This window comes from Dermacentor silvarum, chromosome 2 (assembly GCF_013339745.2).
Source record: "Dermacentor silvarum isolate Dsil-2018 chromosome 2, BIME_Dsil_1.4, whole genome shotgun sequence".
In the NCBI taxonomy this organism is placed as follows: domain Eukaryota; kingdom Metazoa; phylum Arthropoda; class Arachnida; order Ixodida; family Ixodidae; genus Dermacentor; species Dermacentor silvarum.
In genome coordinates this window covers 185,229,168-185,242,538 of record NC_051155.1, presented here as the reverse complement: position 1 = coordinate 185,242,538, position 13,371 = coordinate 185,229,168, and the positions used below count along the sequence as shown (strand labels likewise).

The window sequence follows — 13,371 nt, the reverse complement described above, 5'->3', positions numbered from 1 at the left end:
GGTGGAACAAGTTTATGTTTACGTAGCCTTACAGCCTGCTTGTGTTGAACAAAAAATAGTGCCTGTAGCGGCCAGATGTGGTTAGCCTTGTGCTCTCATTATAAATGGTTTGTATTTTCTTTTAAAATATTTGAAATATTCAGTACAAGATACTCTAAAATGTATTTAAATTACATTAAAAATTCTCCTTTCTCAAAGTATTTCCGAGATACCAAAATACTCTGAAATACATTTAGGATAGAGTAACTTGAGTAACCATGTCATCAATCAGGTAATAGAGAAATTTGGAGCGTAAAATCAACCTCTCTATAGGGCTTTCATAGATTATGAAAAGTTATTCGATTCAGTAGAGATACCAGTAGTCCTAGAGGCATTGCGTTATCAAAAAGTACAGGAGACATACGTGAATATCTTGGCAAATATTGACAAAGATTGCAGCGCTACCTTGGTTCTCCACAAGAAAAGTAGGAAGTTACCCATCAAAAAAGTTGTCAGGCAAGAAGACACAATCTCTCCAATACTATCAACTGCATGCTTAGAAGAAGTATTCAAGCTCTTATATAGGCTAGGAAGGCTTAGGAGTGAGGATCAATGGTGAATATCTCAGCAACCTTCGGTTTGCAGATGATATTTTCCTATTCAGCAACAATGGGGACGAATTACAACAAATGACTGCAGACTTTAACCGAGAAAGTGTAAGAGTGGAATTGAAGATTAATATGCGGAAGAAAAGATAATGTTCAATAGCCTGGCAAGGGAACAAGAATTCAGCATCGCCAGTCAGCCTCTAGAGTCTGTACAGGAGTACGTTTATCTAGGTCAATTACTCATAGGGGACCCTGATCACGAGAAGGAAATTTACAGAAGAGTAAAATTGGGTTGGGGTCATGCGGCAGGCATTGTCAAATCCAGACTGGAAGCTTACCACTGTCGTTGAAAATGAAAGTGTACAATCATTGCATTCTACCGGTGCTAACATATGAGGCAGAAAGTTGGAGGTTAACAAATAAGCTCGAGAACAAGTTAAGGACCGCACAAAGAGCGATAGAACGAAAAATCTTAGGAGTAACGTTAAGAGACAGGAAGAGAGCGGTGTGGATCAGAGAACAATTAAACAGGGATAGCCGATATCCTAGTTGACATTAAGCGGACGAAATGGAGCTGGGCAGGCCATGTAATGCGTAGGATAGATAACCGGTGAACCATTAGAGTTACATAACGGATACCAAGAGGAGGGAAGCGCAGTCGAGGACGGCTGAAAACTAGGTGGGGTGATGAAGTTAGGAAATTTGCAGACGCAAGTTGGAATCAGCTAGCGCAAGACAGGGGTAATTGGAGAACACAGGGAGAAGCCTTCGTCCTGCAGTGTACATAAGTATAGTATAATGATGATGGTTATGATGATGATGATGATGAACTTGAGTAAGAGTATTCAAGATATGTTTTCAAGTATGTGTGTACCTCATCAGGTTTAGCAGTGGAACATTATCGTTTCTCTGCTAAACAACAGTGATGGCCAATTTTCAGCATTGAACAACTTTGATGGAAACTCTTTATTACACTTGTTACCGGCAGGAAATAAAGTGCACATTAACGTGAAACAAACTAAAAAGAAAGGAAGGGTTATGGAAATAAGTAGCTAAGAACCTCGTGATATGAACCTTTAAAACGAAAGTTCAAATGTCAGATGCGGTACATGTAATGTGTTTGTTCCTCAACTTTGTTTTTAAATGGATGGTGGAGGGAGAGTCTTCTTCAGGCTTTTTCAGCCTTATAATACACAGGCACCTCTGCACTCTGCATCGCGCAGTTGCAGATATACGACTACTGCCTGACTTTTGCACGCTATTCGTGTTGTTTGTTTGTTTGTTTGTTTATTTGTTTGTTTATTTGTGTATTTTGTTGCCCATCGCCAGTTTGATTGATTGATTGATTGATTGATTGATTGATTGATTGATTGATTGATTGATTGATTGATTGATTGATTGATTGATTGATTGATTGATTGATTGATTGATTGATTGATTCCGCGCACTGTTAAGAAAAGTGACAATATTCTGGGAAAGATGAGGGGTAGGGATGCGGAGGCAGGTCACAAGAAGTACATTACAGTCTGTTAAGATTCGCGCCGCTGACTCCACTGTTGCAGTGAGTCGAGAATACCGAAGGGTCCATGGCAGAAGACCAGAGACGACGAAACGAATGACAAAACGTTTGATTAAATCGCTACGTAAGGAGCGGTAAGCTCGAAAAGCTGCTCGGCGAAGAGCGACACGAACGCTCAAATCTTCTGCTGAAGACTGGAGTCTGGTTGGGCCTAGAAACACCTTCACCAAGCACACCGAGGGAACGGACTCTCGTGACGCTTGCAGCCGGCGCTCGGTACATGAAAGTCAGTCCAACAGTTCGCAGTCGTCGCGGGCGCAAAGCAGAAGAAGGCACAAACGCGCGCACAGATGCCAACGGTTTCCAACCGTCGCCCTTTCTCATCGCCTCAAAAACGTCCAAGCTTTCAACGTGGTTTTGTCTGCGTTACACGAAGTGTTTGTCACAGAGGCGAGTCGTATCAAGCCGTTACCTTAACGAGTTTGAAAGATCCGCGCAGTTTTCCTTGACTACTGGCGCATCGTCGTGCCTTCGCAATGTGTAGTGTGTTTCTGCGCATTTGGAAGCCATCTTGTTCACCACTTGTGCCCAGCACAGTTAGACGCAATTTCGCCCTGCAAACAGACAAGTACTATTAGGATAACTAAAAAAAAAAGTGGTGAGCAGCGACAGCACTTTTGGAACTCAAGGTAACAATGTCGTTGACGACGAGAACGTAGAAGGGAGTAACGCAGCCGCGAGATTAACGATGCTCAAAGCAAAACGAAAATGTGCTAGATACGTGGGTTTATGCTACACAAACATACTCAAATTTATGTACAGTTCTTGTATATTCGTGTATTTATAAGAGTGATTGTTGTACAGATTTTTTTTCTTAACAAGAAGTTCTTTGTATGAACGTTTAGTAATGGGGTATCATTTACTCTTGCTTGCCTTCTGTTTTGAAATAAGCCTGAAGAGGCCTACAGTATTCGCACATACATTTACGAAAAATAGGCAAAGCCCACCTCGCCATCTGTCGACAAAGGAAGGAAGCGCATGTTAGCCGTTTGGTCTTTTCCCCCTTTATGGCAATGCAACACTATACTGGATGAACCAAAGATTTAAAAAAAAAGTGGTTAACCACAACTGAATGAAACCAACAGCATAACGTTTGCCGTCATGTGTCGCTCCTTAGGATATCTTTATATTGCGCTTAATTAGTTAAGTAATATCAATTACGCAATATTTGTAATGTTCACTTTAGGAACAAGTGCATTTCGTTACGCTGTAGGCGAAATTCCAAAACGACCGATTCAATTTTTTGTGGCAACGTACATGCTGCGTGGTGATTTTTTTCGGCGTTTAAAGAATTGCCCGCGAAATATGAAATAAAACGGCGTGACTGCGCTCATGCGCTGCCGTATAAAATCTTCAACAGGTATTGCAAAAACTGCTTCCTCAGTGATTCTATTGAGGCGTCGCATTTAGTGAGGGGACTCTTGAATCACTTGTACCTTTATTTAGGATGAGCTCAATCCAAAAAAAAAAGAATCACTGGGATAATAATTAGCAGATATGTATATGGTTATTATTATTATTATTATTATTATTATTATTATTATTATTATTATTATGTATATGCCGGTCTATTTAAATTCGATCGCAATAATGTCTTTGAGGGGTCGAGGCGCTCCGCGGTTTTTGCCCACGAAGTACTAAAGCGAAAGCTTTATGTGCCCCCATTACGCGAAAATCCATCGTAGGCGACGGGGTGACCGAGTGATGGCACTAAAAATGGCCGACTGCGCAAAAAGTAAGAAAACACGTAAGAAATCAGATTAACTCCCACATTTCTCAGGTTATTTGCTGTAAATGATGTAGATTAATGCCTTTGTAGAGAAATTTTGATACATTTCGGTCTCGGTGGGAATCGAACCGGGGCCTCCTGGGTGAGAGACGAGCACACTTCCCCGATAACCACGGTGGCTCCACGGTTCTGGTTGACTAAAGGTGTTCATAGTGCGTACGTCATTGCACACGTCACGTCGCAGCCATCTGGCTGACTAAAGATGTGGTGTCGTGCGTGAGTCATTGGGCACGTGACTGCGCAGCCAATGGCGAGGAGGTGGCGCCACATCATGAGTCTATAGATTGAGTAAATAAAAACCATTAATGGCCAAATGAACGCCGCTCAACGGTCCTTCGAGTTACGAACTCTTCGCTTGACGCGTTTTAATTGGGCCTTACCGAGGCCCAGGTAGAACGCAAGCGAGAGCTTGCGCGGACAAGGAACACGTGAAAAAAAACATTTCACCAAAGCGACTATGTTTTCGGATTCCCAGACATAAGCAGTCTTAAGTGTGTCTGCCGTTTTTTTTTTGATAACGTCCGTTAAATCGGGAAGGTGTCTCAATTCCTTTCGCTCTGTGTAGGTTACCAAACCATTGAATGCTCTAGCATTTGCGATGAAGCACACCTATTTTATATCAAATGGCCATAAAACCACGTTTCGCAAAACCAGCGTCCAGCTGTACTTTTTTAATACCATTTCTGCTGGGACATGGAGCACTCCCTCCTTTAGTTAAATAAAAAAAAGAACCTTCCAAGAATATATTCAGACCGCATGCCAGGTACATAAATTTAGTGTTTCCGCAGTAAAACTTTGGGAATATAGACTAGACAATTTTTCTATTTTGGACAGGCGTGGCACGATTTGAAGCGGTTTACGCGCGGCGTTATCGACCGCAGCTATAATCCACTCGAGCACACCCGAATTCTTTCTCATCTTTGTTTTCTAAAACTAAGCAAGATGCAGGTACTCTACGCGACCCATAAAACTTGGAGCTCGAACCATCGTATCTCAAGGCGTATACCGTTAGGAGGCCGTTATTCAAACCAACGACACGGGAACTCGCGTGGTCTTCGTACAACGCGTCTGCTAATAAATGCGCACCTCCCTAATATTTCGGCGCTCGTTAAACCGACTCTTTCCGCTGCTCGCTCGAACAGCCTTAGAGAGATGCCACGCGTTTTTGGTTCCACACTATGTCACCTTTCCGGCAGAGCGCCGCGAGAAGAAGACAGTGTTTGCCTGCGGGGCACTCGCACTTTACGAGACAGGCGTGCACGTTGGCAATTTACGGCTACGCTCGGGTCGTGGTCTGCCGCGCGATAATACCGGGGGCACAGGCGGGGCGCGCGTTTACACTGCAGGAGAGGGACCCGAAAAAAAAAAGAAGGAAACATGGCGATGGAGGTCTCGCACGCTAGGGCGCAATTAACTGTCGGGGCGCTTCACTGAAGAAAGCGCGCGTTTATCCCTGGCACATCCGTGCTTCCAGCGTTAAGCATGGGCAATCTGTAAGACAAGACAGGATGCGTACCTGTATAAGCGGAAATTAAGATACGTGGGTGCAGATTTTGTTCTACGACGGGAAAAGTAGTTTTAGCAGCGTACAGAGCGTGCGTCTTCATTGCCGCCAATATGAACTCAGGTTTACCGCGTAATCTATGCAACGACTGTCATCCTCCTTTCCCTACCAGACCCTTCATACCTCTTCGCAGACATTGACGTTGAATCTCTGTGCACAGCTTATAGTGATTCACGCTGACCTTTGGGTTCTTCACGCGTAATCTATTTCACTAAACATCTGTAATCCATTCCTTCAATATCACATCGGCTGCATAACCGGTCTTTCTATTTGTTAACTTAACCAGGCTGAATACTGAGCTATGACCTTTGTGTTCAATAATGTCCCGCAGGTATCTTCTTTCGTATATAGTACGTACTTTGTTCGTAATATCCAATGATTCACTTATTCACCGTGTACTCGAGATGCGTTCATGCTGATACCACGCCTCTTTTGTTCTGTCATACAGTGCTCGATTGTAACTGTTTTTTCAATGATGCCCATGAGGTTCCAGCATAACATTAAGGCATCCTTTGCTAATTTATTTTTGAATTAGCGACGTTGACAATGTGTGGCATTATATGTCTCCTGCTTGGCATTCCTATAATATTAAAGCTGAGCAGATGCTAACTAGTTGAATTATTTGTTGGTGTATACAGACCTCAGCAGCGTGAGGAATTGAATTTCGTCTCTTCTGACTGACATACCCTTTTTACTGATGCTGATACATAGTACTGACACCACACTTTTTTTTAGTTTTGTCCTTGAGTACTCAGTTATAACTGTTGGTTTGTTAGTTTTTCTTCCGTGACGAGCAGAAGGTTCTTGCATAACATTAGGGCTTCTTCTCCTATTTCATTTTCAAATGAGTAATATTGGCAATGTCTCCTGCCCGGCATTCCTATTTGCCAAACCGATCAGGTGCTAACAAGTGTAATTTATCGTCGTCGTGCAGACTTCAGTGAGACGAGGAATTGGGTCTAGTCTTTTCTCGGGGATACGACAGACGAAAGTTCGAAATTTAGTTGCAATCGATTGCTTCACTCTCTTCATTTTTCCTGCTGTAAGCTACGTAATTGAAGCACTTCTTAACGATATTGTTTTACTTTACGTAACTTACTCGATTCTTGTCTCTTCCCACCAGGTTTTCCCCTGACTAGTGGAGAAACTGTGGGCGTAACAGCGTCTCTGATCGTGTGCCTATCGGCTGCTTTGGGAGTCGCTGCTTTGGTCAGGTGAGCTGCATCGCTCGCATTTTCATATTGACATTACAAAATGTGCCATTTCTATAGCATGTCTTCCCTGTGAAATTTCCTCTATTTCTCTTTTTTTCTTTTCTGTTGCCATAATACATCTTCATTGGACTTATCATTTAATCGAGGTTTATTTTATCTTTAATCCCCTACGTGTCAGCTGTTACCTGAATTCGGACCAAGAATGGCCAAATTATTTTAAAGAGCCCAGTTGCCAACATTTTTTACCTCCTCAGAAAGAGTGAATTCGCTTCTGCTTTCGCTGTCTCCTGAACTGTGTGCGGCCATGGACCAAAAGAACGACTAAACACAGAGGCAAAACCAGGCTTGTCCATGGCATTGCTAGAAAATGCAAAGTACAGCTGACAAGGTGAGGTCGACCTTGGCCGTTTTAACAGAAACGCGTGGACGAAGCCAGCTAGTCCAAGGCACGCAATGGGTTAAGTTAAGGTCGACTGCGTAGCATTGCTTATTTTTTTTTTTCAGAGAGAGAGAGAGAGAGAGAGAAGAATCATTAGCGATGCGCAAGTTAGACTGCAACCAGTTATTAATGTAATTTTCTTCCATATAATTTGACGATACGCGTTCTGAAAATTATGAACGGCATCAGTGATGCACAAATAACGCAGATTTTTTCCTGGCATTTTGCAACGAGAAAGGCTTATTTCAGTCCGGCAAAACTATGTATATTACGTAGAACTGTTTCCGTGCCGTATACGCTGTGGTACTAAATTTAAAAACAAAGGCTCCGCGTTATCAAATGTATTTCGTAAATCTGGGCAATTCTTAAATCGCTTCCGCACAGACACATCGGTAGAGATAACAGATGCCTGACTTCGGGCCGTGCTAGATTAACACATTCATCAAATCAAATCAAATCATTTTTATTTCTCAGAAAGAACAGATTCTTGATAGGTTCATTGGCTAAAAGTTGTTATGGAGAGCTTGACTGGGCCAATGAGCCCTTTACGAGACAGTTTGGACTACAACAAAAGTTTACCAAGTATAATACATAATATGGTGAAAATGAAGTAATTAAATGTTTTTCGTTATTTATTAATATCAACACACTAAAGAAATGAATAATAAAGTAGATATGTCAGTATATCATATGCAATTGCATTTTTCAAGAAAACACACATTGACACCAGAAAAAAACTAAGCAACGGTAAGATGCAACCATAAAAAGAACCATGATTCAAAAGAACGAAATATCGCAGAAGTAATACATTTGTACAAATGCTGGTTTTCTTGATATGTGTTTTGTAATATACAAAGTAAAATAAAGACAGAAAGGTACAAACAAAGAGGAAACGAAGGAAACCAGCCAAGCTATACTCAAATATGTCTGCCACGGCATCAACAGAAAAGCGAACTGGTGGACCAGAATACGTGAATATCGAAGAAAAGCTGGCAACTCACCAAGTCCCGCTGTGATCGGAGGGGGCTTTTACAATAGTCGATATATATATATATATATATATATATATATAGCAAAATACTCTGCAGATTTGTCAGACGCCCGACACTGTTAAGATCTTCTCCTCCGGCTATCGTGAGTCGTGCCATAAACGCAGGTTTATGGCATGGCTCATGGAACCACTAAAGCACCTTCCCCTGATATTCGCTACAATAACTTACGTTGTGTGACAATGCGGGTTTTAGAGGAGAAAGGTATTTACTTTAGAACGACTAAGCACTGGTACTTCAGCTTTGCCACATTAACTTTTATGATGCGGCGGTGCATCCTTTAAAGGAGAACTTTTAGGGAGTGTCTGCTGGGGACTTCGTCGGCAATCGATCAGCATTAGACCTGCAAATTCAGCAGTTTAGACTTTATTTGCCACCAGTGGAAGCAAGACGGGAAAATAATCGGTGAAAACGCGCTAGTCTTTTATATTCATCATGAAGCATTCAATGACAACTTAGTAAAAGAGACGAAACATGAAGGAACGGCAGAGCAAATAGGTAAAAAAAAAAAGAAAGAAAAACAAGGCAGAAGCCTCTCATTGATGAACATCGTCGCATGTTCGCTGACACAACATAAAAATAAATGACTAAAACAGAAAAATAAAAGAGAATGAAGAGGCGCATTACTTGGCCAACAGGAAATAGGACAGAGTTGACATTTAACTTTTAAATTCGGTAGCGCATTGTTAAATTGGTCAGAATTACAGCTATTATTGCCCTAAAAGGATAAATATCGATCGCTCAAGTACCATGACTGTCGAAATGCTTCTGTATCCGTACTTAACGGTTGCGCAAAGAGGCATAGCTTCGCAAGTGTACCCACAAAACACTGGTCTCTACGGGCACTAAACGAATGTTCCAGGACTTAGCTTTCTCATCTTCTTTTCTCTTCTTTTCCCTACAATTCCTAAAACAAAGCTACTCGCAGCTACTCAAAAACCACTCATAGAAGAGTGAGATAATCTCACAAATGACAAGTCCCTAGCGGAACACGCTCGTCCTACAATGCGAGCAACTAGGCCTGCTGCGGAAGTTTTGTCTTTTGTTAGCCACAGGAGCATTTTTTTTTTTTTTTTATCGAAAAGCGATCTCACTTCAAATTGAGGTGAATCGATTCCATAGTTATTACTTTTGGGGAGAACGGAGAATCACGGTTTGCGTACCGTCTTTTGGATACAAGAACGCACGAAGTTTGTTTGGTTAAACCGCAAGTCGAAGCGATGCTAACAGCCTCGTTCTCCACCTAATTGTTGCAAGGTTGCAGGCCTAATACCTGTCCAACATGGCCGAATCTTGAAATAAACGAAAAAGCTGTGAAATAGTCTTTCTTAGCACGTTGAAACTATCGCGTCCGATAGTCATCGTGCTAGGTCAGACTGTATAAAACATTTCGTTTTCAGTGCGATATGTCAAAAGGGCCACCTGCCCTCATTATTAATTTTAAACTGATTCAAGCCCGTCACGCCGACCTCTAGTTCGTGAACACATCGAATTCTTTTCGTTTTGCCCGACCAACTCTCACACTTATGTGTTTGACGGTGTTTTTAGGGACGCTTGCGCGGTTTCTGCATGCTTCCACACAAACATGATGTAAATGTGCGAGCTATTTATTTGTGTATATACCGGTGTGTGGTTGCATGTAAACTTTCTGACCATTTAACATTCTTTGCACCGCAGACGCAAGCTGGCTGTTAAACAAATGCGCCGACGAATCCTACTCTCGCAACAAGACATTAGTATCTCGCCTCCGGCAAAGAAGGTAAGCCATTCCACTTCACCGGTATTTTTGTTTGTGTACCTCAACAGCTGACTTCTTTACGTGGCGACAAACTTAACGATTTATTTTCTTTCTTGCACGATTTGAAATTCTCCTGAACAAGCAATATACAAGTTTTGTGCGCGTCAGACGATAACTCTCTGAAAATTTTGGCCTTAATTCTCGGAAAGCTCTAAACAAGGTTCACTTCATGATATACAAAGGCCTGAATTTTTCGTGGTCTCCGCAGTAAATATCATTATCAGGTTTACTCTCTCATTTTAAATTTATTTTTATTATATTTTTTCTACCCTTCTCTTGAATCTTTTGATCCCATTCAACTTTCCTATGTAAAGTAGCATGTCAGCTATCGTTTGCACACCGACGAAAACATCTGCTTTCGAATAAAGAGCCATTCTCTCTCTCTCTTTCTCTACCCACCACAGGTATTTTCACAGCTGAAATATATGTTCGTAGATTTTTTTCTTTATCATTTCGTTAAGAAATGCATCACCAATTGATAAGAAATATGCAAACAGATGTTGCACGTATGTATGTGCAACATCGATGTTGCAGGTGTGTTCACCGTGCTTTGATAAGCAAAGCTTTCGCTCGTGTCTTCATTTCTAAAACTCGACGTACTGTTATTATTATGAACTAGAGAGCTGTCCTCGTTTGCGCGAATTAAATATTGAACCTTTACAGCTGTGCAACTTAGAAAGATTATTCATATTTATTTAAAGAGAACAAAACCATCAAGAAACTTGACACATATCGTTACCGACGTTTACTGAGCGCACATATGTTGGTTTGGGAACACAAAACATACTAAGCAGAATAGATAATCGGGTACGCTGAGCAGTGATCGAAATGCTGGGTAATAGTTATATCCCGAAAAACACGGCACTTCCCGCTTTTACAGAGCAAACTGAACTTGGCATAACCTACTGGAGAAAGATCGCACGTTCATCAACGGTATGTGGTGCGATAGTCCAAGTACGAATCGGCATCCACTCCTCATGGTCATTTCCAAAACACGAGTAGTTCGTCTTCTATGATAGTGATACCTCTTCTTCTGAAACTTTGCTTGACGTCTCCTTTACTTCACCTCGACATCGCCCTTACGTAATTTCTTTACGAAGCAGCCGAATTACTCCTCTGCCGTTCCATGTGGTGTCCCCGCATCCGTCTCGCGGATGCTCACGCGAAACGGGTATCAGTACTCTTTTCTCTTTACGTTCGTCGCATCCCCTCTACCCCCCCCCCCCCCCCCGCGCCCCAAGGTCAGCATTCCCTTCAATCACCATCCCGGCGGCGCCCTCCTGTCTGCCACATAATGACCCCCAAGAAGATAGCCGCGTAAAAATAGACGCTCCCAAACATCGATCCCGTGCAAATGCGCGCTTCGCTCGCACGCTTCCACACCAAAGACCAGTGGAGTCCACATGGTGCGCCGCACGCCACTTCTCTACTGTCTCTCTCTATCTCTCTTCCTCAATATATATAGGCCATGGCTCGTGCTTGGCCGGTGAGCTTTCCAATGAGCTCACGCGTCGCTGGGCCTGGCCGTTATTAAGTTTGGCATAATGCGAGTCGGATCAGGCGCCACCACCGAGACATCATCAAACGAGTGCGCTTCGACGGCCGCGCGACCCGAAGAAAGCCTCTTCGTCGCTGTCTTGTTTGATCTTGTAACCGCCTCAAAACGTAATGGTGTCATCGTCATCCTCCTCCTTCCTTATGATCATCCCCCCCCCCCCCCTTTTGATACGATCCCTGTTCGGTCCCGAACCCCTCCTTTCCCGTCCCTCCGTTCCCGGCAATGTGCTGAGGCAGCTGGGATGAGATGCTATTCGGCTAATTCCATCGGGCCGGGCATGGAACAACGCAAATGGCCGGAATAAGGGATGGCTTCGCGCTCCTCCCTCGGTGGGCTCGGGTTCGCAGGAATTTCAGGCGGCGTGGACACTTCGCGAGTCTATAGTGCCGGCTCTGACGTTATCGGGGGGTGCGCGCTAGATCCGTGGAAGGGTTCGTCTTTATTATCATATTCTCGTTCTTAACAATTCGCGTGCTAAAGGCTATCCTAATGCAAATTGATTTATTTTAGCTCGTTTATCTGTGCTGTGTCGGCATTGTGCGACATCTTAGCCTCGCTGCGATGCCAGAAGCTGCAAGAAGACGTATTTTGTTCAGACCCGTTCATCGGTGCAAGCAAAGTGCATCAATAATGACACCGTGCCGGCTCATTTGCATGTTGCTTATGTCACGCGTTCTGAGAACAGCTAGCGCTCATGTTAGTTCTGGTAATGCGATGAAGAGCAGCGGGCAGGGCTTACAGCAGGCTTCACGAACGTTACCCTTGGAGCAAGATGTGAGCCAATAAATAACGTTAAATATTTATTCTGTGCATTTAACATTCAAGGTCGCAATGAGTACAGTGTGTGCCGATGATTTTTTATTAGTTTTGATCAAATGTCAACCTGTTTTCTTATACTCCCATAGTTTATGTAATCGGCAGCACCGGTAATCTAAATTGTGACTTGCAGCGAGCGCTGGAACGTGTGCCTTTGCTTTCTGCTTGCCAAATATCTGCCAATAATTAATAAACCAGGACGGTTGGTTAAAATCCAAGTCCTCATATCTAAGTGCCTGTCTTTCTGTCTGCTCTTTCTGTCTGCTCTTTCCTTTCACTGAATCTTCCTTTTCTGAATTTCAGCACTACAAAAATGATTTCTTACAGTAAGCACCAACATGCTCAAAAAGAAGTTATCCCCGTCTTCATTTCACGCAATGCTCTAGAAGGCAGACAAGATATGTCTTCTAGAGCTGCTTATTCTGATTGAATGTATTTGTGGGAGATTTGGACATCATGGGCGACATCATTGTCATTGCTATAAAAAAAAAACATTTGACAAAAATACCTTACAATGAAATCTCCCCATGGTCCTCAAGATTTCAAAAACGTGCAGCGCAGAGCACAGTGGGTACTATAGCTACAACAGTACTTACAACGCGTTCTCAATACTTCACGCGTGGTAAGCGAAATATCCTGCAGAGAAACGTAGCAATTCCGTTTCTCTCCTGCAGCGTTTTCCCCCGTCTTCCCTGCATTTGACTTACTCTCTTTTGGGCACACGAGTTGTGCATATAGATGCGAAGTTCAAGTAATTCCACCGTAGAATACGGTCTACAATGGGGCCTAAATACCACGAACATTTTTTAAGCGCCAGATGGATAGCTCTCCCATTTGAAATAAATCACCCTGCTTTCATTCGCAAGAACATTTCCGGAAAATATTTTAACTTTTGATAGACTGAAACCCCATCAACATGTGCGATAATGTAGGTCCTGGTGTGTCCTTTTCCACACAGAATTAACTCTAGATCCACAA

At 42.8% G+C, this 13,371-nt stretch overlaps 1 protein-coding gene across 1 annotated transcript in view; it reads left to right on the top strand.

Moving 5' to 3' along the window:
* Window positions 1-13,371, top strand: part of LOC119440605 (uncharacterized) — a 252,249-nt gene that overhangs the window by 195,810 nt on the left and 43,068 nt on the right. Inside the window, exons 5-6 of the mRNA XM_049662978.1 lie at window positions 6,643-6,733; window positions 9,899-9,980. Of these exons, the coding sequence (XP_049518935.1) occupies window positions 6,643-6,733; window positions 9,899-9,980 (173 nt within the window). The remainder of the gene's footprint in view (window positions 1-6,642; window positions 6,734-9,898; window positions 9,981-13,371) is intronic.